The 22,490-nt window shown below is 38.6% G+C and overlaps 1 protein-coding gene and 1 pseudogene across 6 annotated transcripts in view; one reads left to right on the top strand and one right to left on the bottom strand.

The window, feature by feature from the left end:
* The window catches only part of Camsap2 (calmodulin regulated spectrin associated protein family member 2), a 136,732-nt gene that overhangs the window by 61,887 nt on the left and 52,355 nt on the right, over positions 1 to 22,490 (bottom strand). For all 6 annotated transcript variants that reach the window (XM_017797438.2, XM_017797439.2, XM_008830269.3 and 3 more), the window contains exon 3: positions 12,832 to 12,993. In XM_017797438.2, the coding sequence (XP_017652927.1) occupies positions 12,832 to 12,993 (162 nt within the window). The remainder of the gene's footprint in view (positions 1 to 12,831; positions 12,994 to 22,490) is intronic.
* On the top strand, positions 16,613 to 17,440 carry LOC103731809 (annotated as a pseudogene).

The following is a 22,490-nucleotide window of genomic DNA, read 5'->3' as shown; positions in this document are numbered from 1 at the left end:
ATTTCTCTAATTATATGTTATCAAACCAGTCTAGGTGTTTGAAATAGTCTAGCATGATAGCAAAAGCACTAATTTCTGTTTCTTATTAATAATACATGCGCTATAAATAAGGCAGTTTTATAACTTCCATGCACCTCTGAGCATTTTGGATTGTATATCAATGAGGAGAGAGGAGAAAGACAGGACTACAATCTATGAAAGTTTGTAGATTTTTCTTTTTTAAAAAAATATTTTATTTATTTTTATTGTATGTGTATTAGTGTATTGCCTGCATGTATGTAAGAGCACCTGTACTGTGCAGTGCCTGTGGAGGTCAGAAGAGGGCATCGGATTCCTCTGGAACTGAAGTTACAGACAGTTGTTAGCCTCCATGTGGGTGCTGGGAATCAAACCCAAGTCCTCTACAAGAGCAGCCAGTGCTCTTAACAGCTGAGCTAGCTCTCCAGCTCTACAAACACTTTCTAATTCATTCACAGGTTGCAGCATTTAGAAATACTTTTTTGTTTTTGTGGGATTTTCTGGGTTTCTTTGGTTTGTTTTTTAGTTTTATCCAATTCAATAGACTGACTATTGATATAATATAATGCTAGCTTATATGCCACATACTGTATTTAAGTAGTTAAGGATACAATAGAGCACAAAGCCAACATGGTCCTTGTCTTCAGAAAGGAGACCAACCAAAACAAACAAAACCCAAAGAGATGCTACAATTTAATAATTTAAAAGGTAAGTATAGGGTCCAGCATGGTGGCGCATGCCTTTTATCCCAGCACTCAGGAGGCAGAGGCAGGCAGATCTCTGTGAGTTCAAGGCCAGTCTGGTCTACATAGTGAGTTCCAGGACAGCGGGGGGTAAAGGGGGACCCTGTCTCAAAAAAACCAAAAAAAAAAAAAAAAAAAAAAAAGGTGAGTATAAAATAATAGAAGCAGAGAAGCAGGGAGGTCTGTTTTTAAAAATGTCTCTATTAGAAAAGCTTCTTCTGTGGTCTGAATGTTTGTGCTCCCTCCTCCCCCAATTCAATTAATACTGCAACTTAACATCCCATATGGCATTAATGACAAGTGGGAACTTTGGAACCTTCCATCTTTGAAGCAGAGAATAAGTACCCACCAGACACTCGGTATCCTGGTACCTTCACCCTGGACTTCCTAACTTCTAGAACTGTGAGAAAAAAATTTATACTGTTTATGTTACCTAGGATAATTTTGTCACAGCACTTTTACAAGCTAAGACAGTCTCTTTGAGAGGTAACTTTAAGCTGAAATCTAAAGAAGGGAAGGGTAACCCCAAAAGGAGTGGAAAGAGTATTCCAGACAGGTAAGAAAAAACACAAGTCTGGCATGGTGGCACACGCCTTTAATTCCAGCACTAGAGAGGCAAAGGCAGGCAGATCTCTGTGAGTTCAAGGTCAGCCTGGTCTACATAGGTAGTTCCAGGTCAGTTGGGGCGACAGGAAGACCCTGTTTCAAAAACAAAATAAAATAAAATAATAAAATAACCCCAAAACAAAAGGACCTGTGGTGGGAAAATACTTTGTGTGAGGAACAATATGACTACAGCACAGAAAATTCAAAGGGTTTACAACATGAGATTGGAAACAGAAGGACAAATAATGCAAAGCTCACACGTTCATTATTCTGGGGTACCTCTGCATGATTTCATCATCAATATCACCTTGTCTTCTCTGATTTTGCATTCTCATTTTTAAGTTTAGATCCATTTTGGACATTAATGCTAGTAACGGTTTTAGCCACAGGTGGATGCATTACCCAGAACAAAAAAGAAAAGGTAACTAGATTAGATACACCAAATTTGGAGTCAGAAGAAGAAAATATATACTAATTTGAGAGGCAAAGGTAAAGTCATAATAAGGATAACGAGGCTGGGGTTTGAAGAATGGGACAAGGAAAAAATACATTGAAGTTCAAGTTGAATCAAATGGCTTAAAACCTAATCTAAAAAGTGAATGGGCAGATATCAATACATAACATTGGTAGACATTCCTAATTAGGTGGCTGTCTTATCTTTGTGTAGATCTCTAAAGTGCCTATTTTAATATGTAACTTAAACTAGTTTTTACTTATTCATTTAGTCAATATTTAAATATCATCACTCAGTAGAATAGCAGTACTAGTCTAGACCACAGAACTAAAGATGGTCATATCTATTCTCTTACATGTAAGACCATTCAAGTAGGAAATACAGATTTTAAAAAATGATTCAGCAAAGTAACTAGAAACTCTGAAAAGTGCTATGTGAGAAACAGATAAAAGTATCTGAGTATAAAATAAGGGTTCATAGGTGCCTACTTTAGATAGGGTTGTGAGGAATAAGTACTATCTAAGCTGAGTAGTGATGGAACAGAAGCACCAAGTCATGCGGAAAGCTGGGAGATGAGCTGCCCACGAACAAGAAACATCACCTTCAATGGTCCAGAAGCCAAAGAGGCCTTAGAGATGGAATGAAGTGAGAGAAATGAGGAGGAACAGTGGCCATGAGCCTAGGATGGAAAAGTACACAGGGATGAGATGAGAGTAAATGGTATTTATAGGTTATGGTAAGTTTTATTTTTTTCTCTTAAGTGCAACGTGAAGCCTCTGAAGACTCTTGAGCAGAGAAACAATATGATCAGCTGTAGTGTAAAAGAAATTTGTATGGTTTTAGTTTTGTTAAGTTTATTACACTATTAACATTATTAGGCATTTAACATACAAAGCCTATAAGAGACAACAATTATAAACTCTGTACAAAATATTAAAGTAAGGGTGGAGGTATACTCAGTGGTAGAACATGAGGTAGCACATGTGAGGTCCTGGGTCCAATCCCTAGAACCATATACACATATATATGCATGCATGCATGTAGGTGTATGTATGTATGTATGTATGTATGTATAAAAATCTGCTAGAGGTACTGGCAGGTAAACAAAGGCAAACAGAAGAAAAGAGTCAGTTTAGAAAGAACTGAACACAATGAAAGATGTTCATGTTCATATGTGTTAGTTTTAACTGACAACTTGACACAACCTAGAATCACCTGGGAAGAGATTCTCAATGAGGGATTGTCTTCATTGGGTGGCCTGTGGGCATGTCTGTGAAGAACTGTCACAATTAAGTTAACTGATGTGGAAAGATTCAGTCCACTGTGGGAGGCACCATTCCCTAGGAAGGGAGTGCTGAATTGTGTAAAAGTACAGAAATTAAGCTGAACAAGCAAGTAAGTGAGCAGGCATGCATACATTCATTCTGTGCTCTTGACTGGATGTGATAAGACTAGTTGTTTGAAGTTCTTGCCTCGACTTCCCCCACAACAATGGATTGTAATCTAGAATTGTAAGATAAAATAAGCTGTCTTCTCCACTAATCAGTTGCTTTTTGTCAGGTTATTTTATCATAGCAACAGAAATAACTAGTGCATACAGCCTCCCCACAATTCATACAGGACAGAATGGCTAAAACTTAAGGAGAAAACTAGCTTTATTGGCTTGATGAAGCAAGGAGAAATCTGACACTGTCAGAATGGCTGCAGACTGAAGCATATCCTTGGAAGACTGGAACTCAATTTTGGTATTTATAGCCTAGCATCAAATTTCTGGCTATACTTTGGATTATGCGTGCTTAGGAAAAAAGTCCATGGACCTGAAAAACACCCGTTGGGAGGACAAAGAAGCTGCCTCTGCAGAGGAGACAACAGCCTGATGTCCAAATCTCACCAAATAAAGGAGGGGCTTGGTGAATACATACATTTTCCACTGAAACTGCTGAATAGTAGCTTGTACTTTACAAGAAATGCTGTTTAAGGAGAGAAAAATATATACTGGATTTATCAGCATGGAAACATGAATTGACTAATGAGGAGCAATTTTAAGGTATGGATGGAGATGGGAGAATCAACAGAGAAAGCTAACAGATTAATATAATAACTCTTTAGGGAGGATCTGTTGCTCAAAGAAATAAATGAGGTCGTATCTTGATGGAGAAGTTCTGAAAGATAACAACTGCCAATCCAGACTATTCTACCCAAGTAAAGCTACCAGTCATAATCGAAGGAAGGAAATTTTCCATGATAAAAATAGACTAAAGGAATTTATGACCAGTAACCGAGATCTATAGAAGATACTTGAAGGGGACCTTCAGACTGAAGAGAAAGACAAATCCAGCCAGGAGGCCACAGGAAAGAATAAACCACACCAGAGTTATAGTTAAACAAAAAAATAGAAAAAAACCCACAAATATTACAAAAATAAAAATAGCAGAAATCAATACACACTTTTCAATAATAGTTCTGAATATTAATAGTCACAATTTTCCAATCAGAAGACACATACTAGTAGACTGATCAAAAAGCAGGAACCATCTATTTGTTGCCTCCAAGAAATGCACCTCATCACAAAAGATAAACATTACCTTAGAGAGAAAGGATGGAAAAAGGTATTCTCAGCAAATGAACCTAGGAAACCAGCAGGTATTCATGTTCTAATATCTGACAAACTAGACTTCAAATCAAACTATTGAAAAATAAGATTACTTCATATTGAGCAAAGGACCAATCCATCAAGAAGCTATGATTCTAAATATACATGCCCCAACATATTCAATTTGATAAACTACTACTAAGATGTAAAGTCACAGATTAATCCCAGCACAATAGTAGCGGATAACATCAATACCCTAACTTTCACCAATGGACAGGTCACCCTGGCAAAAAGTAAACAGAGACATCTGAATTAAATGACATCCCAGATCACATGGACTAACAGATATCTACACAATATTTCATCCAAATTCTGAAGAATGCACATATTTCTCAGTAGTTCATGGAACTTTCTCTAATGCAGATCATATATTAGGATAAAGAATAAATCTTAACAAACACAGGAATATTGAAACAATTCCTTATATTCTGCCTAATCACAGTGGAATAAGGTTACAAATCTAGAGCATACACAAACTCATATAGATTAAAGAATACACCATGAACTGATGAATGGGCCCTTAAAGAAATGAAGGAACTTTTGAAAACAAAACATACCAAAATCTATGGGATACAAATGAAAGCATTCCTGAGAGGAAAGTTTACAACTCTAACTGCCTATTAGGAAACCAGAGAGATCTCAAAAACAAAAAACAAACAAACAAACAAAAAAAGACACACCTTAAAGTTCTGGAAAAAGAAAAACAAGTGAGTGACCAAATCAGTAGATGGAAAGAAATCAGTAAGATGAGGGCAGAAGTGCAAACAAAAACAAATGAACAACAACAACAAAACCACAAAGAATCAACAAAGAGTTGTTCTTTGAAGAGATAAAATAGATAAATCCTTAGACAAAATAAACAAGAGAAAGAGAAGACTAAAATTAATAGTTAGAGATGAAAAAGGAGTCATTACAACAGATACCAATGAAATTTTAAAAATTATTAGGTATTACTTAAAAACATATTCCATTAAACTTGAAAAATCTAAAAGAAATAGATAAATTTCTAGGTGCATATGTCCCATTAAAGTTAAACAAGATGAGACAGACAGTTTAAACAGATCTATAACAGCAAGCAGTGAGACTGAAGCAGTACTTTAAAATCTCCCAGATTAAAAGTCCAAATCCCAATGGATCCACAAGTGTATTGTACCAGACCTTCAAAGAACACCAGTGCTCCTCAAAGTATTCCATAAAATAGAAATAGAAACATTACCAAACTTCTTACAAAGTTAGTATTATCCTGATACTAAAACTAGATTAACATGTAAAAAAAGAAAATTACAGACCAATCTCCTGGATGAACATAGACACAAAAATTCTCATCAAGATACCTGCAAACTGAATTCAAGAACACACATCAAAAAGAAGATTCGCTGGGGCTGGAGAGATGGCTCAGCAATTAAGAGCACTGACTGCTCTTGCAGAGGACCCAGGTTCGATTCCTTAAGTCCAGTTCCAGGAGAATCCAATGCCCTCTTCTGACCTCCGTGGCATTGCACGACATGAGTGCACTCACATACATGCAAGCAATACCCTTATACGCATAAGATTAAAATTATAAATTAAATATATATATATTAAAAAAAGATGATTTGCCATGATCAAGTTGGCTTATTCCAGAGATGCAGGGAATGATTGATTATAGGTAAATCAATAAATGTTATAAATTATATGAATGGACTTAAGAACAGAAACTACATGGTCATCTCAGAAGATGCAGAAAAAACTTGACAAAAATCCAATATCCCTTCATGTTAAAAGTCCTAAAGAAACTTACAATAGAAGGAACATGTCTCAACACAATAAAGGTTATATATGAGAAACTTATAGCCCACATTATACTATATGAGGAGAAAACTCAAAGCATTTCCACTAAAATTAGGAAGAAGACAAGACTATCCTCACTCAATATAGTATTCAAAGTCTTAGGCAGAACAGTAAGAGAAGCAAATAAAAGGGGTACATAAATAAATGAAAGGAAAAAGTTAAAATATCTCTGATGTGCAAATGATAGATTCTCTACATAAAAACCCTAAGGACTCCACTAGAAAATTCTATGAATGATAAACACTTTCAGCAAAATAGCAGGATACAAAATTAATATTTAAAAAATCAGTATTATTCCCATTTATCAATGACAAACATACTGAGAAAGAAATCAAGGAAACAATTCCATTCACAACAGTCTAAACAAACAAAACAATAAAAACCCACACAAACAAAAACCTTGGAATAAACCTAACCAAAGATGTGAAAGACCTGTATAATGAAATTAATATTGCAAAAACAGCCATCCTACAAAAAGCAATGGGATTCAATACAATCCTAATAAAAATGCTAGAAATTTTTAAAAACCTATTAAAATTTATATGGACGCACGAACGATCTCAAATAGTTAAAACAATCCAGAGCAAAAAGAATAATATTAGAGGCACTCTTATACTTCAGTTCAAGTTATAATACAGAGCCACAATAATAAAAACAGCATGGTACGAGCACAAAAAAACAGATGTAGATAAATGGAATAAAGGGCCTAGACACAAGGCTATGAAACAACAGCCACCTGATTTTTAACAAAGATGCCAAAAAACACACTGGAAAAAAGATAGTATCTTCAATAAATAGTGCTGAGAAAATGGGATATTTACAATAGAAGAATTAAACTAATCCTTATTTCTCATCCTGCACAAAGCTCAGTTCTCCAATGGATCAAGGACCTCTACATGAGACCTGAAATTCTGAAACTGCCAGAGGAAAACGTAGGAAGTACACTTCAAGATTAGGCATAAGGTAAGGATTGTCTGAATATAACTCTGATCACTCAGAAAGTAAGGCTAATAATGAACAAATGGAACCTTGTGAAATTTTAAAAAAGGCTTCTGTGCAGCAAAGAAAACTGTTGATCAAGTGAGGAGGCAGCCTACAGAAAGGGAGAACATCTTTGCTAGCTATACATCCAAAATTTAGTATCTACTCAAGAAACTAAACATCAAGAAAACAAACAACCCAATAAAAATGGGCTATGGAACTGAACAAAGAGTTCGCAAACAAAGAATTAAAAATGGCAAACAAATATTTTAAAAGGTATTCAGCATTATTAGCCATCAAGGAAATGGAAATTTAAATTACTTTGCCCTAGTTCAAAGTCAATTTCATTCAAGGGGGGAAAAAAAAAACCCACAAAGGAAAAAGAAAATGCTGGTGAGGATGTGGGGAAAGGGGAGCCCTTATCCACTGTTAGTGGAAGTGAATTACTGCAGCCACTATGGAAATCAGGGTGGAGGTTTCTCAAAAAGCTAAAAATAGAACTACCAATGCACAGCTATACCACTACTGAGCATGTAACCAAAAGACTACACCCTACAACAGAGATACATGCACTTCATATTCATTGTGGTTTTATTCACAATAGCAAGAAAATAGAACCAGCCTAGATATCCATCAAGATAGATAATAAAAACATGGTACATACAATGAAATTTTATTCAGCAATAATGAAAAATAATGTTAAGCAATTAGAGGAAACTGGATGGAACTAGAAAGCATTATACTAAGTAAGATTATCTAGGCCCAGAATGAGAAATGTCCTATGTTCTCTCTCATATATGGATCTCAGCTTCAAAGTTTTAGAACTGTGCAATTTAACTTGGACTACCTGTGGAGGTTAGGAAGCCAGAAAGGGCCCATGGGGGGAAGCAGGAAGTAGAAAAGGTCTTAATGGGGAGTGGGATACTAAAACACATGCACTACTAAAGTAGAGAGGAGGACAATTGGGGTCAAAGGTTCAAGCACGTATGGAGACAAGGGGATGGGAGAGAGTAGTGGGGGGGCAGGGGTTAACCAAAACTAAGGATATATGAAAAAGTCTTACAGAAGCTTACTACTTTGTCAGGGAGTTTATACACACACACACACACACACATACATACATACATACATACATACATACATACATGTATGTATATATATGGAGTTTGCTCCTTCTGTGAGCTAGAGCTATGGTCCCCTGCCATTAACCTAAAACTGTGACCCTCTCCCATGAGTTACAATTATGGTCTCTAACCATGAGCCTCAGTTCTGGTGGAGCAGATTCAAGAATGGCAGACTTCCTGATGTTGGGCAGCAGTTTCAGCTTTCTCAGAACTTCCCCCAAACCCTCCCCGAAGGTCCCCAGGTTGTGCATGGCAGTGGCTTGGCTGCTGTGTTGGACTTAGGCTGGAACAGGGGAGGTTTGTCATTTGCAGAGTCTAGTCTTGGGAGGACTGATTCTCAAGAATTGACTTCCCACCTCCCTTGATGACCAGTTATGGTAGGTACTGACTCCACATGTGGTAGGCACTGACTCCACATGTGGTCCTGGGCGCCCAGGCCTTGACCTTTCCAATTCCCAGGTACCAAGAGGTTTTCCATCATCTTCCTATTACTCTTCTACAGATCCAGTGTACCTTCACCTGTGCCCTACAGAAAGTATAAAACACTTAATTGAACTTCTAGAAATAAAAATCAGTCCGAGGTACTGACTCCACATGTGGTAGGCACTGACTCCACATGTGGTCCTGGGCGCCCAGGCCTTGACCTTTCCAATTCCCAGGTACCAAGAGGTTTTCCATCATCTTCCTATTACTCTTCTACAGATCCAGTGTACCTTCACCTGTGCCCTACAGAAAGTATAAAACACTTAATTGAACTTCTAGAAATAAAAATCAGTCCGGGAAGTTAAAAAGGTTTTAAATAAAAAAAAAAAAAAGGAGTTTGAACAGAGGTACCCATTCAGGGTGGGCAATGCTGCTGTTCCCAGAAGACATGGGTTAGCAAATGAAAATCTTAGCACCAGGCATGAGATACCTCCCCTAAAAGTTATTGGTCAGGGAGATCTCAGAGGCACCTAAAACAACCAGATGCTAAGAATCTACTACTGAAGATAGCATACACTTTGTTTGCAGGACATAAAGAAATCATTCTATATAGGACACTTCCTCCCTGCTGGCTGGCTTTATGGTGCTGAAAAGTGTTATGCAAGCCCCTGGGGGAGAAAAGACATCAATGGCCTTGCCTACTGTTAGATCCCATGTGCTACAAGGGATCCCAGTCAGCCAAGATATGTCCACTGGTGAAATAGTGGTATGATAGTTACCAACCACTCTCTGATTGGATTTTAGCTTGCTCACAGAGAGCAATTCATGCCTGACACTGTAAACCTGGTCAAATGCCCATGGTTAGGAAGGTCATAGGCCCCAGGGACAGAAATTATTATTACTGTTTTGCTAAATGTTCATGTTATCAAACTGCCTTTGACAAATATTTATACCCACAGATTTGTGCTGCTCTCAATCTTGGTCAGAAAAGCTTCATTTTTTTTTTTTTGGAGTGGTAGCAGTTAATGCAGAGACTCATAACTGTCCAAGAGTTGAGTGACTATTGAATGCTTGTCCCTACACGGGACATCGATATTATTCCCCCTCCCCCAAAGGCTCATGGGGCATTATGGAAGAAATAAGAGCTGGAGGGGGGAGGGGTAAGGAATAAGGAATGCTGTGAAATGCTGTCTTCTGGACAGGACAGAGCCAATGTAACAGCAGCTGTGGTTACCTGCCCAAGACCAAGCCAGTCAACATTATAGCAAGTTTGGGGGAGGGGCTTATGAGGCCGCACTGAGGAGCTATTAGCAGTTGACGCTACTAGGAAAGAGAGAACCCATTTCCTTCAGGGATGTGGCAGCTGGTAGGTTGTCTATGCTCCAGTGGATGGCTCCACACCTATCTTAAGCATGTGAACAGCACTAATTGGACTAAGTGAATTGTATTTGGAAAAAAAAAAAAAAGGGACATGATGGTAGGAGGGGGTGCTTTGGAGTGCCTAGAAGGAGTGAGAGAAGGGAATGGGGAGGTAGATATGATCAGATACTGTACATATGCATGAAATGGTCAAAGAACTTAAAAAGTTACAAGTTGACACATTTTTAATATTTTTAAATTACATTCAATGTGTGTGTGTGTGTGTGTCTGTGTGTCTGTGTGTCTGTGTGTCTGTGTAAACTTCTAGGAAGTCAGTTCTCTCTTTCACCCATCTGGGTCCCAGAGATTAAACTCAGGTTGTCAAGCTTGAAAACAAGTGCCTTTACCTATTGAGCCATCAACCAGTCCCCTGAGTATTTTCAATGGTTATGGCAAGTGATTTGGAAGATATGGTGGTTTGAATGAGAAATGTTCCCCACAGACTCAAGTATTTGAACATTTGGTCAACTGGTAGTGTTTGTGGAAGATCATGGAATCTTTAGGTGTGGCCTTGCAAGAGGAAGTATGTCACTGTGGGTAGGCTTGGTGAGTTCAGGCCTTGCCCTACTTCCAGTTTTGCCTTCTCTGCTTCCTGCATGTGCCTAAAGATGTGAGCTCTCAGCTTCCTGCTCTGGAGACCTCCTGCCATGCCTCTTCCACCATTATGGACTCTCCCTGTGGAACCATAAGCCAAAATAAACTCTTCTTTAAGATGCCTTGGTCATAGGTGTTTTATCATAGCACCAGAAAAGTAACTAGTAAAGATAATAGGAAGTGACCAGGAATAGGAAATGTGCAAAGGGATGTGAGGTCATAGTTTCTAGTGTTGAATAAGTCTAGGATGTAACCTAATTATTCACAGCATAAGAGGGCCTGACAAAAGGGGTGGAGAGATAGCTCAGCAGTTAAGAGCACTTACTGCTCTTGCAGAGGACCCAGGTTTGGTTTTTAGTACCCACAGTGTGTGTGTGGGGGAGGGGAGATTCACAACTGCCTATAACTCCAGCTCTGCCTTGGGTTTCTGTGGCCACCCACTCATGTATTATTTACCTATATCCAGATACCATAATTAAAATTTAAATTTTTAATCTTTTTTAAAAAGTATTTTATTATTTTTACGTGTATATGTGTATTGCCTGCACGTAGGTAAGTGCACCTGTGTCATGCAATGCCCGTGGAGGACAGAAAAGACTGTTGGGTCCCCTGGGACTGGAGTTACACAGAGTTATTAGCTGCCATGTGGGTGCCGGGATTTGAACTCGGGTCTTCTGCAAGAACAATCAGCGTTCTTAACTGCTGAGCCATCTCTCCAGCCCCTAAATTTTTAATCTTAAAAAAAAAACAAAAAAACTAAAGATGAACTCCAGGGGCAGAGTATTAAAAGGGACTTCTAATACATAGCTGATAATGTAATGATAAATGACTTTTACATTTAACTTTTTTTCTTTCTCTCACGTAAATGTGTGTGGTGTCTGAGTTGTGTGCAGATATGCATACACATACGTATCCATTCTGTGCAGACCTGAGGTTGATGTCAGGAGTCTTCCTTCATTACTCTCTACCTTAATTATTGAGGCATGGCCTCTCAAGTGAACTCAGAGCTCATGAATATGGCTAGTTTGGCTAGCCAGCTTACTCAAAGGATTCCCTGTGTACTCCTTCCAAGTGCTGGAACTGCAGGCAGGCTGCCGGATTCATGTAAGTTCTGGGGGCTCTAAAGTGCAGTCTTCATTTGTGCAGCAAGCATTTTAATCACTGAGCCATCTCCCTAGTCCAACAAGCTTCACGCAAGTACTTAAAGAAAAAGACGTAACTTCTAAATCTGTTCGGTGACTGTCCACAAGTCAGGTTTAATTTTTCCTACAGTGACAACTGTAAACAAACGTGCATCAAACGGCATGGTGGCACAGGTCTATAATCCCAGTCCCTGGGAGACAGAGGCAAGAGGATCTCTACAAGCCTGAGGTCAGCCAGGTCTACATAGTGAGACCCTGTCTCAAAATTAATGAGGAAATGTGGGTCAAGAAGAATTAACTACTTAAATGATGAAGAGAATGCTATATTATGATCTTAACCATGTTCAAAGCACAAACCATAAAAATCTCCAAGAAAATGAATCCACAATCAGTATGATTTTATATAACTTGGTCCAATAAACCTAAGAGTCTCCTAATTAGAAATGTGTCAAAACTAAATCATTCAAAAACATTCACTGCTATATGGTTCTATGTTTTGTAATAATCTGGTATGAGCTAGACTAACCCTAAGTAATATATAAGTGTAATTATATTTTCAAATATATAAAAATCTGTTTTTCATCATTTCAACAGTTCTGTTTTGAGACAAGGTCTCACTGTCGCCTATGCTGGCCTTGAACTCACAGTGACTCTCCTGCTTTAGCCTTCCAAGTGCCACCATGTCCAGATTTAACTGATTTTTTAAAATAAAAAATATCAAGTAAATTTCACAGCTTTAGCTTACACTTTTATTTAAAATAGAAATTCATTGAGTTAACAATGCTAATTGAGAATTTCAGTTTTCCTGGTTGTTACACTCATTTTCAATTGAGTAAAAGCTTACCTTATTTATCCAGTACACGACAGCACCCTCAATATCATAGGGCAGATCTGTGGCTTGAAAAAACGCAGAGTACTGTTGAGCACACGCAATTACTTTTTCTATGCTGACCATCTCTACGGTATAAGCCATCATTAGGGTATCAATCATGGCCAAATGTGCACTCTGAAAATAGAAAAAAAAAACAATTTAAAAAATCACATTTATAAATTGTGATTTTTTTAATATTAACATTTTCTTAAAAAAAGGAACAAAACACAAAAGAGCAGTAAAACTAGACTACAGACCAGTATTAATATGAAAATACAAAGCATGCTGAAGATGAGCTAACTAAACCAATTTTATTGCTCATTGAAGATCTATGTTAAGATATCCATTGAAGATCTTATTGAAGATCTATATTAAGATATCCATTATCTATTCAAAAGGTTCTTTTCCTCTTTTCTCTTTTTAACAGTATAATCATTTACAATGCAATTTACAAGGTCCCGAATCACCTTTGATAACCTATCTTCACTATTCTTTTCTTTTTAAATCTTTTATTATTTTTATTTTGTGTATATGACTATATTGCCTGCATGTGTCTAAGTGAGTCCATGTTGTGCAATTTTTGCAGAGATCAGAAGAGGGCATTGGATCCTCTGGAACTGGAGTTATAGATGGCTGTTAGTCACCATGTGGGTGCTGGGAATCAAATTTGGGTTCTCTGCAAGAGCAGCCAGGGCTTTTAACCTCTGAGTCATCTCCCCAGCCCCCCTTTCTTCATTTTTCATACTCAAATAGTACAATTTTATAGTTCCTACTTCAAAAATCTCTTATGTTCTTCATTTAGACTGACAGTTTCAATTTAGACATTTTTTAATTTTTAAAATTTATTTTTAAATTTTTTATGTGTATGAATGTTTTGCCTGCATGTATGTAAGAACACCTATGTGTACAATGCCTGTGGAGACCAGAGGGTATCAGATCCTCTGGAACTGGAGTTAAGGACAGCTGTTAGTAGCCATGTAGGTGTTGGGAACCAAACCCAGGTCCTCTGCAAGAGTAGTCAGAGCTCTTTATCAGAGTCATCTCACTAGCCCTAGCCTATAAAGATCTTTCACTTCTGAATAAAGCCAAAAAAAATCTTTATTTTCCTGCCTTGGATTTCTTCTTAATCTAACTCAAGCACAGGGCTTCCAGTTTTTCCAAAGCTTTACAGATTTGGCTTTTTAAAAAATATGAAACTGTTATATGGTGGTTAAAAATTTTTTTTAATATTATAAGAATATAAAAAACATGCCCCATCTGCAATACTGTAGAGTACCCACATGTAGCTAAGGGAGACAACCCACTACGGTTCTAAAATGATGGCTAAATTTGTTTTCTCCCCCTATCTAAAAGCCTTTGCTAGGGAACTGACACTGATTCTAGCCACTCCAACAGCTGTCAAAGTGCTTGAAAACAAATCCTGAGTCCACATCACTCAGGACTTGGCAGACAAAAGAAAAATGAGGAGGAGCCTAATGGAGGGATGCTTTTGGAAGTTCTTGTCAAGAAATTCCAATGGACTCTGATATGAACATTTGAAATTTGCCCTGTTTTGGCTTTTTTCTGCTTCCCTGTCTAGAACTTGTAATGCTAACTACTCTTGCCCTTACTTCTCCTCCACATCTCCTAGGCACCAATCAAGGACTTTCTTCTCTCCCTACAGATGAGAGTTATACAATTTGGGAGTCTTTTAGATAGACCCACCGAAGGGGTACCCCAATTGCCTCACCCTGTATCCCTGTTCAGCATGGAAGAAGCCAGAATAGTCTGCGGCCTGATTACCTATGAGCAATTTGGGTAACCTCTTTATGGGATGGTGTGATAAGAATAGGAGGTAGGAATTGGCTAGGCAGTTAGGGCAAAAAGACCCCAAAGAAAAGTAGCCAGTTTCTTGGCTAAAAGTCAAAATGTCCTTGGCCTCTTAACAACATACTCTGTTCCAAAGGCCAAAAATGTCAGAAGTATTTGGGAGCTCTTATCTAATTCCCTTAAAGATTTTAGGGTTACCTCTTCAGAGGGGGGAATGTTAGAGTACCAAAAAGCCCCATAAATTAAATAAATAAATAAATAAATAAATAGACTACATGAAGTTGTTCAGGAAAAGTGATGGGGAGCTATGGGAGGAGTTGGAAGGGAGGGACTGGGCATGGATTGTGGCAGAGGGCTTGCCTAGTATGGATCACTTGATGGGTGCAAGCCCTTTTTTAAAAAAAAAAAAAAAAAAAAAAAAAAAAAAAAACAACCCACGCCCCTCTTCCACTTCTACTTCCCAACAATGCCTTCAGTTTGGAATGTAGACTTTTTAAAAACATACTTTTTTAAAAAAACATTTTAATGTAATTTTAATTTATATGCTTATGTCTACATGAGTGCCTGTGACTTTATTGTAATTTATGTGCATTTATGTATGAGTGCCTGCTAAGGCCAGAAGAGGGTCTTGAATTCCCCTAGAACTGGAGTTAAAAGCAGTTGTAAGCCACTTGATCTCTGTGCTACAAACCAAAATCCGGTCCTCTGGGGGAAGACCATTAAGGGTTCTTTAACCATTCAGTCATCTCTCTAGCTGGTTATACATTCTTACTAAAAAATTCTTTTTAAATATATACTAGATAAGTATAACATTCAAATTGTCTCCTATCTTTGGCATTACAAAAAATGCTGAAACACTGTTCTCCAGGGGATAATTACTTCTTATGGGTTACCGGGGCCTATTTAAGATTTGATAAACTATAATCTGCTCTTTACAAAAGCTAGGCAGCCAATCTTATTTTCCACCAAGAATGTTATCAGTGTCCTAATTTCTATACATTTTAAATATTATTTACACTTTTCTTCTGTATCAACAGGAAAACTTTAAAAATTCCACTCTTGTTTGACTATGCCATTATCTGATTATTATTAGGCATGCTTTTATGTAGTTAACAACCATTTCTCAGGTAGAAGGGGTCACAGGTGGACAAAGTTTAAGAAGTCCTGTCCTAGAAAGCATAGGGTTTGTCCTTTTTCCAACTTTGTCCCCAAACAAGGTATCATGGATAAAATATCACAAATACTTGGGCATTAAAAACATAATCCTTTTCCCAAATATGGGAAAACATTTCAAGAGCCATAAAATACTCATATATTCTTTTTTTTTTTTTTTGGATGGAGGCTGGAGGTGGTCAGGTGTTGATCACCCTCCAGTCCGGCTTGTTGTTTTTTTTTTTAACCATTTTATTTATTATTTTTATGTGTATGAGTGTATTGCTTGCATGTAGATAAGCGCACCAGTGTTGTGCAATGCCCGCAGAGGACAGAAGAGGCCATCAGATCCCCTAGAACTGGAGTTACAGACAGTTATTAGCTGCCTTGTGGGTGCTGGGATTTGAACCTGGGTCTTCTGCAAGAACAACCAGTGTTCTTAACTGCTGAGCCATCTCTGCAGCCCATAAGTTATATATTCTTAAGATTTTTCTTGGCAATTTGTTATAAAGACATGAGAGAAAAGAGATATAGAATGAAAATGATGGGGCTGGAAAGACAGTGTAATGGTTAAGAACACTTGCTGCTCTTACAGAGGACCTGAGTTAGGTTCCCAGCACCCACATCAGCTGGCTCACAAGCACCTGTACCTCCCACTCCAGGATTCCTTTTCCGACCTCCACTGGCAGACCCCCTCCCCATGAATAAAAATAAAATAAAACTTAAAAACAAAAAAGGAGGAACAGCCACCACAGGACAAGATCTGGGGTCTATCATAACCTGTTCAGTGACTATGGAGTACTACATCAAAATAGAGAAAATTGGAGAAGGTACTTATACAGTTGTGTAGTCATTTGGTGGCCATGAAGAAAATCAGACTAGAAAGTGAAGGGGAAAGAGTTCCAAGTACTGCAATTCGGGGAATTTCTTTATTAATTCGTCATCCAAATATAGTCAGTCTTTAAGATGTGCTCATGCTGGATTTCAGATTGTATCTCATCTTTGAATTCTTTCCATGCATCTCAAGAAGTACTTGGATTCCATGCCTCCTGGTCAGTTCATGAACTCTTCACTTCTTAAGAGTTACTTGTACCAAATCCCTCAAGGGATTGTGTTTTGGCACTCCAGGCGAGTTCTTCACAGAGACCTAAAACCTCAGAAACTATTGATCGATGACAAAGGAACAATTAGGCTGGCTGACTTTGGCCTTGCCAGGGCTTCTGGAGTGACAGAGGCAGTGACACTCTGATATGGGTCTCCAGAAGTGCTGCTGGGGGCCACACGCTACGACTACAGTTGCCATTTGGAGTACAGGCACCATATTTGCAGAACTGGCAACTAAGAAGTCACTTTTCCATGGAGACTTGGAAATCGACCAACTCTTCAGGATTTTCAGAGCTCCGGGCACTCCTAACAATGAAGTGTGGCTGGAAATGGACTCTCTTCACAACTACAAGAACAAGTTTCCCAAGGGGAAGCCAGGGAGCTTCACTTCCCACATCAAGAACCTAGATGAAAATGGCTCAGATTTGCTCTGGAAAATGCTGGTCTATGATCCCGCCTAATGGCACTGAAGCACTAGCATTTTGATGACTTGAACAACGGGATTAAAAAGATGTAGCTTTCTGTGAAAGTTCCCATGTGCTGATTTTTACTGTGGGCTCTCTGTCTTGTACATTTTCTTGTCTTTGTTGTAAAAACCTCAGCTTTACTTCATCTTCTAATTTCATACATATAACTTAAAAGTGTAAACATTCTTCCATATGAAATTAAATATAATTCTGTATGTGTGTAAAAAAAGAAATGTGGGGCTGGAAAGTAGCACCGTGGCAGAGCGCTTGTCTAGCATATAGGAAGCAGTGAAACAAAAATCATCATCCAAACAATAGTAATTTATGATAGTTAGCTGCTTTACAGCAGGTAAAACGTATACACTATTGAGTGTAAAAATAAAACAATGTTCCTTATAAAAATACATTCAATATATATGAGATAGAAAATGAAAAGGTATGACTCAAAGTAGAACTTAGCACCTTATTATGGTATGTAATACTACACATTAAATTATAGTTTGGACAGTAAACACTGAGTATAGTAAGTAAAGTATTTTTAAAACAAAGCTCATTTCATTGATTACTTCCTAAATTAAAAAACAAAAGATTTGGGCCGGGCGTGGTGGCGCACACCTTTAATCCCAGCACTTGGGAGGCAGAGGCAGGTGGATCTTTGTGAGTTCGAGGCCAGCCTGGTCTACATAGTGAGTTCCAGGACAGCTGGGGCTACAGGGAGACACTGTCTCACACACAAAAAAAAAAAAAAACCCTAAAGATTCTATTCTATGATTTTCATACAAAGCTACTCCTATATATTTGATTACTAAGAATTCTCATGTTTTAATATTTTAATGCTTTCACTTAATGAGCTATCTGAAAATTAAAATTTCTATGTAACACAGAATATATACACAGTAGACCTAGAAACAATAAACACTAAAAAACAAACTCAAGATCAAAACCCACCAAGGTGGAGCTATTCATTTTCAAATAAAATAGACATTGGATTTCCTATCTAAATACATAAATATCAGAATAACAACAAGACTAGTTAATATGTTGGATGTCAGACACTATATTCAGCATTTACTGCTCGTAGTATTTTCACCATGTAAAGTCTTCAGTATATAATGTCTTCAGTATTTGTATTAAATGAGTTCAATACAAGAAACTTGAGCTAAGCAATATATCTATTTACAGATGAGAAAACTATGTAACTTATTTGAGGTTACACAATGAAGAGCTGAGGAAAAGCAGGCAGACATAAACCACCACACTTGGCAGACTAATCCCAACCTACACTATGACTCCCAGTTTTGCAGCAGAAGCAACAGCAGCAACAGTGCCTACAGAGGCCACCAGGTGGCAGGGCAAAACAAAGTATTTGAGAGGCTGAGTATGAAAAACAACAGGAAACCCAGGAGAGCTACATGCACATTTTAATAAAAAGGGAAAGGATGCTAGGTCCCAAGGACTTTATTTGGTGAAAGCTAAAATATTCAAAGGCCAACATCAGGCTCTGTATCTATACTTTCAAGGCATATATTTTTAAAATCCAACAAGTCCCCAAAGATTCTATTAGAAGGTTCTTAGATCTAAGCTGGGTGTAGTGGCGCACCCCTTTAATCCCAGCACTAGGAGGCAGAGGCAGGTGGATCTCTGTGAGATCAAGGCCAGCCTGGTCTTCATAGCAATTTGAGACCCTATCATTATAAAAAAGACAAAAAATAAAAATAAAAACAATTACCAATGATTCATCTATATCACTTCTGGGTATTACAAAAAACAATCAATGTTTACTGTTCCTCTATTCACAATAGCCAAGTTACAGAATCAGCCAGGGCACCTATCAAACAAATGAATGGATAAATAAATGTGTTATATACACAATGAACTTTTATTCAGGCATAAAGAATGAAATTATGCCACTCGTAGAAAAATGGATGGAACAGGAGATCATCACATTAAGTGGAATAAGCCAGTATCACAGACAAGTACCAGCTTTTCCCCATCTGTGGAACTTAGGGAGTAAAAAGAACGGGGGGGGGGGGCATTAAGGGAAAGGGGGGACTATAAAGAAGTAGGTGGTAATGGGCTGGAGAGATGGCTCAGCCATTAAGAGCACTGGCTGTTCTTGCAGAGGACCTGAGTTCAGTTCCCAGCATTCACATGGCAGCTAACAATCATCTGTAACCCCAGTTCCAGAGAATCCGAAGCCCTCTTCTGACCTCTGTGGGCACTGCATGACCCAGGTGCACTTACATACAAGTAGGGCAATATAGTCATACAAATAAAATTTAAAAATTGTTTTAGTTTTAAAAAAGAAGAAAAACCTCTGCTTCCCTGGGCCTGCCGGACCCGCAGGCCTCTCTCTAACCCCTACGCATCTCTTACCGGGGTAAGTCAATCTTGCCCTCCAATATTGCCCTCCTTGCCTTGATTCCCTCAACCTCATTCACCCTCCCATCTCCCCTACCAGTCTCTCCTCCTAGCCTGGGCCCTGTCCCATTCCTTGTCCTGGCGCCCCAGACACCTGGTAAACCACCACTGCTTCTTCCTGATCCTGGGCATCCAGAGCAATTCAGTTCTTTCTTGGGTCCCCTCGAGCACTGCTTGTGGGGCTGGCCCCGCCCTCACCTCCATCTGCTTACCTGGGCCTGCAGGACCCGCAGGCCTCTCCCCAACCTGCAGACTTCTCTCTCTGAGATAAGTCAATTGGGCCCTCCACACCTTGACTCCCCGAGCCTCACTAACCCTCCCATCTCCCCAGCCGGTCTCTCCTCCTAGCCTGGGCCTTGTCCCATTCCTTGTCTTGGCGCCCCAGACACCTGGGGAACCACCACTGCTTCTTCCTGATCCTGTGCATCCAGAGAAATTCAGTTCCCTCCCAGGTCCCAAGGAGCACTCTGGGCCTGACCCCACCCTCACCTCCCTCTACCTCCCTGGGTCTGCACAACCAGCCAGCCTCTTCATTCCTCTTCCTGGTCCTTTGCATCCAGACCAACCCAGCTCCTCAGTGCAGTCGACAGGGATCCTTAGAACCGCCTCCCGGCCCCATCTTCCATTGCATTTCTGGGTGGAACGGCCACCAACTGCCCTAGACTAGCATGTTTCCTGGGCCCGGCTCCCAGGGCAGTCCAACCCCCAAATTCCTGAGGCCAAAATGTATCCTGGAGGGATCCAGACCTTAGGAGAAAGCATGAGAGCATCTGATCCTTATCTGACATGGGCCTCTGTGGGAACTCCTGAAGACAAAAATTATCTGGCCACTACAATATAAAATCAAAAGAGAAAACTGGAAGCTTAGAGGAACCAGTACTTCATGCCCAAAAATTAAACCACAAAGACACATAAAGTTCAGAAAAAGCAGACCTAAATTTGAAGACTTGAGTCTCACACAAGCAAGAATCCGAAACTACAAAAGAAATTCACATATCAAAATCACAGAGAAAAAACATGAAAATCCAAAATACCATATTGACACCAAATACCAATAGTCCTCTAGAGGAGTACAATGAGAACCTCCTAGAGATAATGCAGGACATGAAACTCAAAAGAACAATTATAAACATGATAAAAGAATTCAGTGAATTTAAAGAACACACAAAGAAATCAAAGAACTGAAGGAAAATAGGGATAAACTTCTGAATAAATTCAGAAAAGAGTTAGAAATATTGAAGAATACTCAGGCTGAAATAAAGAAGAAAGTGAAACACTCATTAATCCAATTAGAAACAAGATGAGAAAGCCTCACCAATAGGATTAATGAAATGGAAAACAGAGAATCAAGACTGGAAGACAAAGTGGCACTGCGGGTCCTGCAGGTGGCACTGAGTGACACCATAATAAGACCAAACTTATGAATCATGGGCATAAAGGAAGGAGAAGAATCCCAAGATAATGGCATGGACTAGATCTTCAACAGAATCGTGGAAGGAAATTTTCCAAAACTTAAGGAAGACATGCCCATACAAATATAAGAAGCATACAGAATACCAAACAGGCAAGACCAGAAAAGAAACTCTCCATGGCAAATCATAGTAAAAACATTAAACATACAAAATAAAGAGACAATACTGAAAGCTGCAAAAGAGAAACAAAAAGTTACATTTTCATTGCAAATTATGAAAGCCAGAAGAGCCTGGACCAAAGTATTCCCAGTGTTAAATGACCACAGATGCCAACCCAGACTTCTATACCCAGCCAAAATGTCTATTATAGTCAAAGGGGAAAGAACAATCTTCCATGACATAAATAGGCTGAAGGAATTCATGTCCGCAAAACCAGCCCTTCAGAGTTCTGGAAGCAATACAAAGAGCTGAAGAAAGGAAGGACTACACCCAAGGGGTTCTGGAAAGAAATTCAATGAAGGTATAACTGTGGAAAAGTACAGCTATATCAAGAATGTAAACGAAAATAAAAATGACAGGATTCAAAACGAATCTTTCTTTAATAACTTTAAATATTAACGGACTGAACTCCCCAGTCAAAAGACACAGACTAGGTGAATGGGTTAAGAAAGAGAACCCATCCTTTTGTTGTCTGCAAGAAACCCATCTCACTTTCAAGAACAGACACTATCTTAAAAGTGAAAGGATGGAAAAAAATATACCAAGCAAATGGTACTAAGGAAAAAGCAGGTGTAGCAATTCTAATATCTGACAAAATAAACTTTAAACTAAAACAAATCAGAAGAGCTAAAGAAGGCCACTTCATTCTGATCAAAGGAACAATAAATCAAGAAGATATTACAATCATGAACATATATTCACGAAACTCTGGTGTACCCAACTTCATCAAAACAATACTACAGGACTTTAAGAGCCAGATTAATCCCAACTCATTAAAAGTACAGAACTTCAGTACCCCATTATCTCCATTAGGTAGGTCAACAGGACAGAGTATTAACAGAGATATCTGAACTAAACAATACCATACATCAAATGGACCTAACAGACATCTACTAAATAGTCCACCCAAGCACCAAAGAATATACTTTCTATTCACTGCCCTGTGGAACTTTCTCCGAAGTCAACCACATACTGGGGTGTAAAACAAGCCTCAACAAATGCAAAAAGACAAATAATTCCATGCATTTTATCAGACCACAATACACTA

The sequence above is a fragment of the Nannospalax galili genome, unplaced genomic scaffold (assembly GCF_000622305.1).
Source record: "Nannospalax galili isolate Female #2095 unplaced genomic scaffold, S.galili_v1.0 scaffold113, whole genome shotgun sequence".
Lineage (NCBI taxonomy): Eukaryota > Metazoa > Chordata > Mammalia > Rodentia > Spalacidae > Nannospalax > Nannospalax galili.
This window is presented reverse-complemented; position numbering and strand designations above follow the sequence as displayed.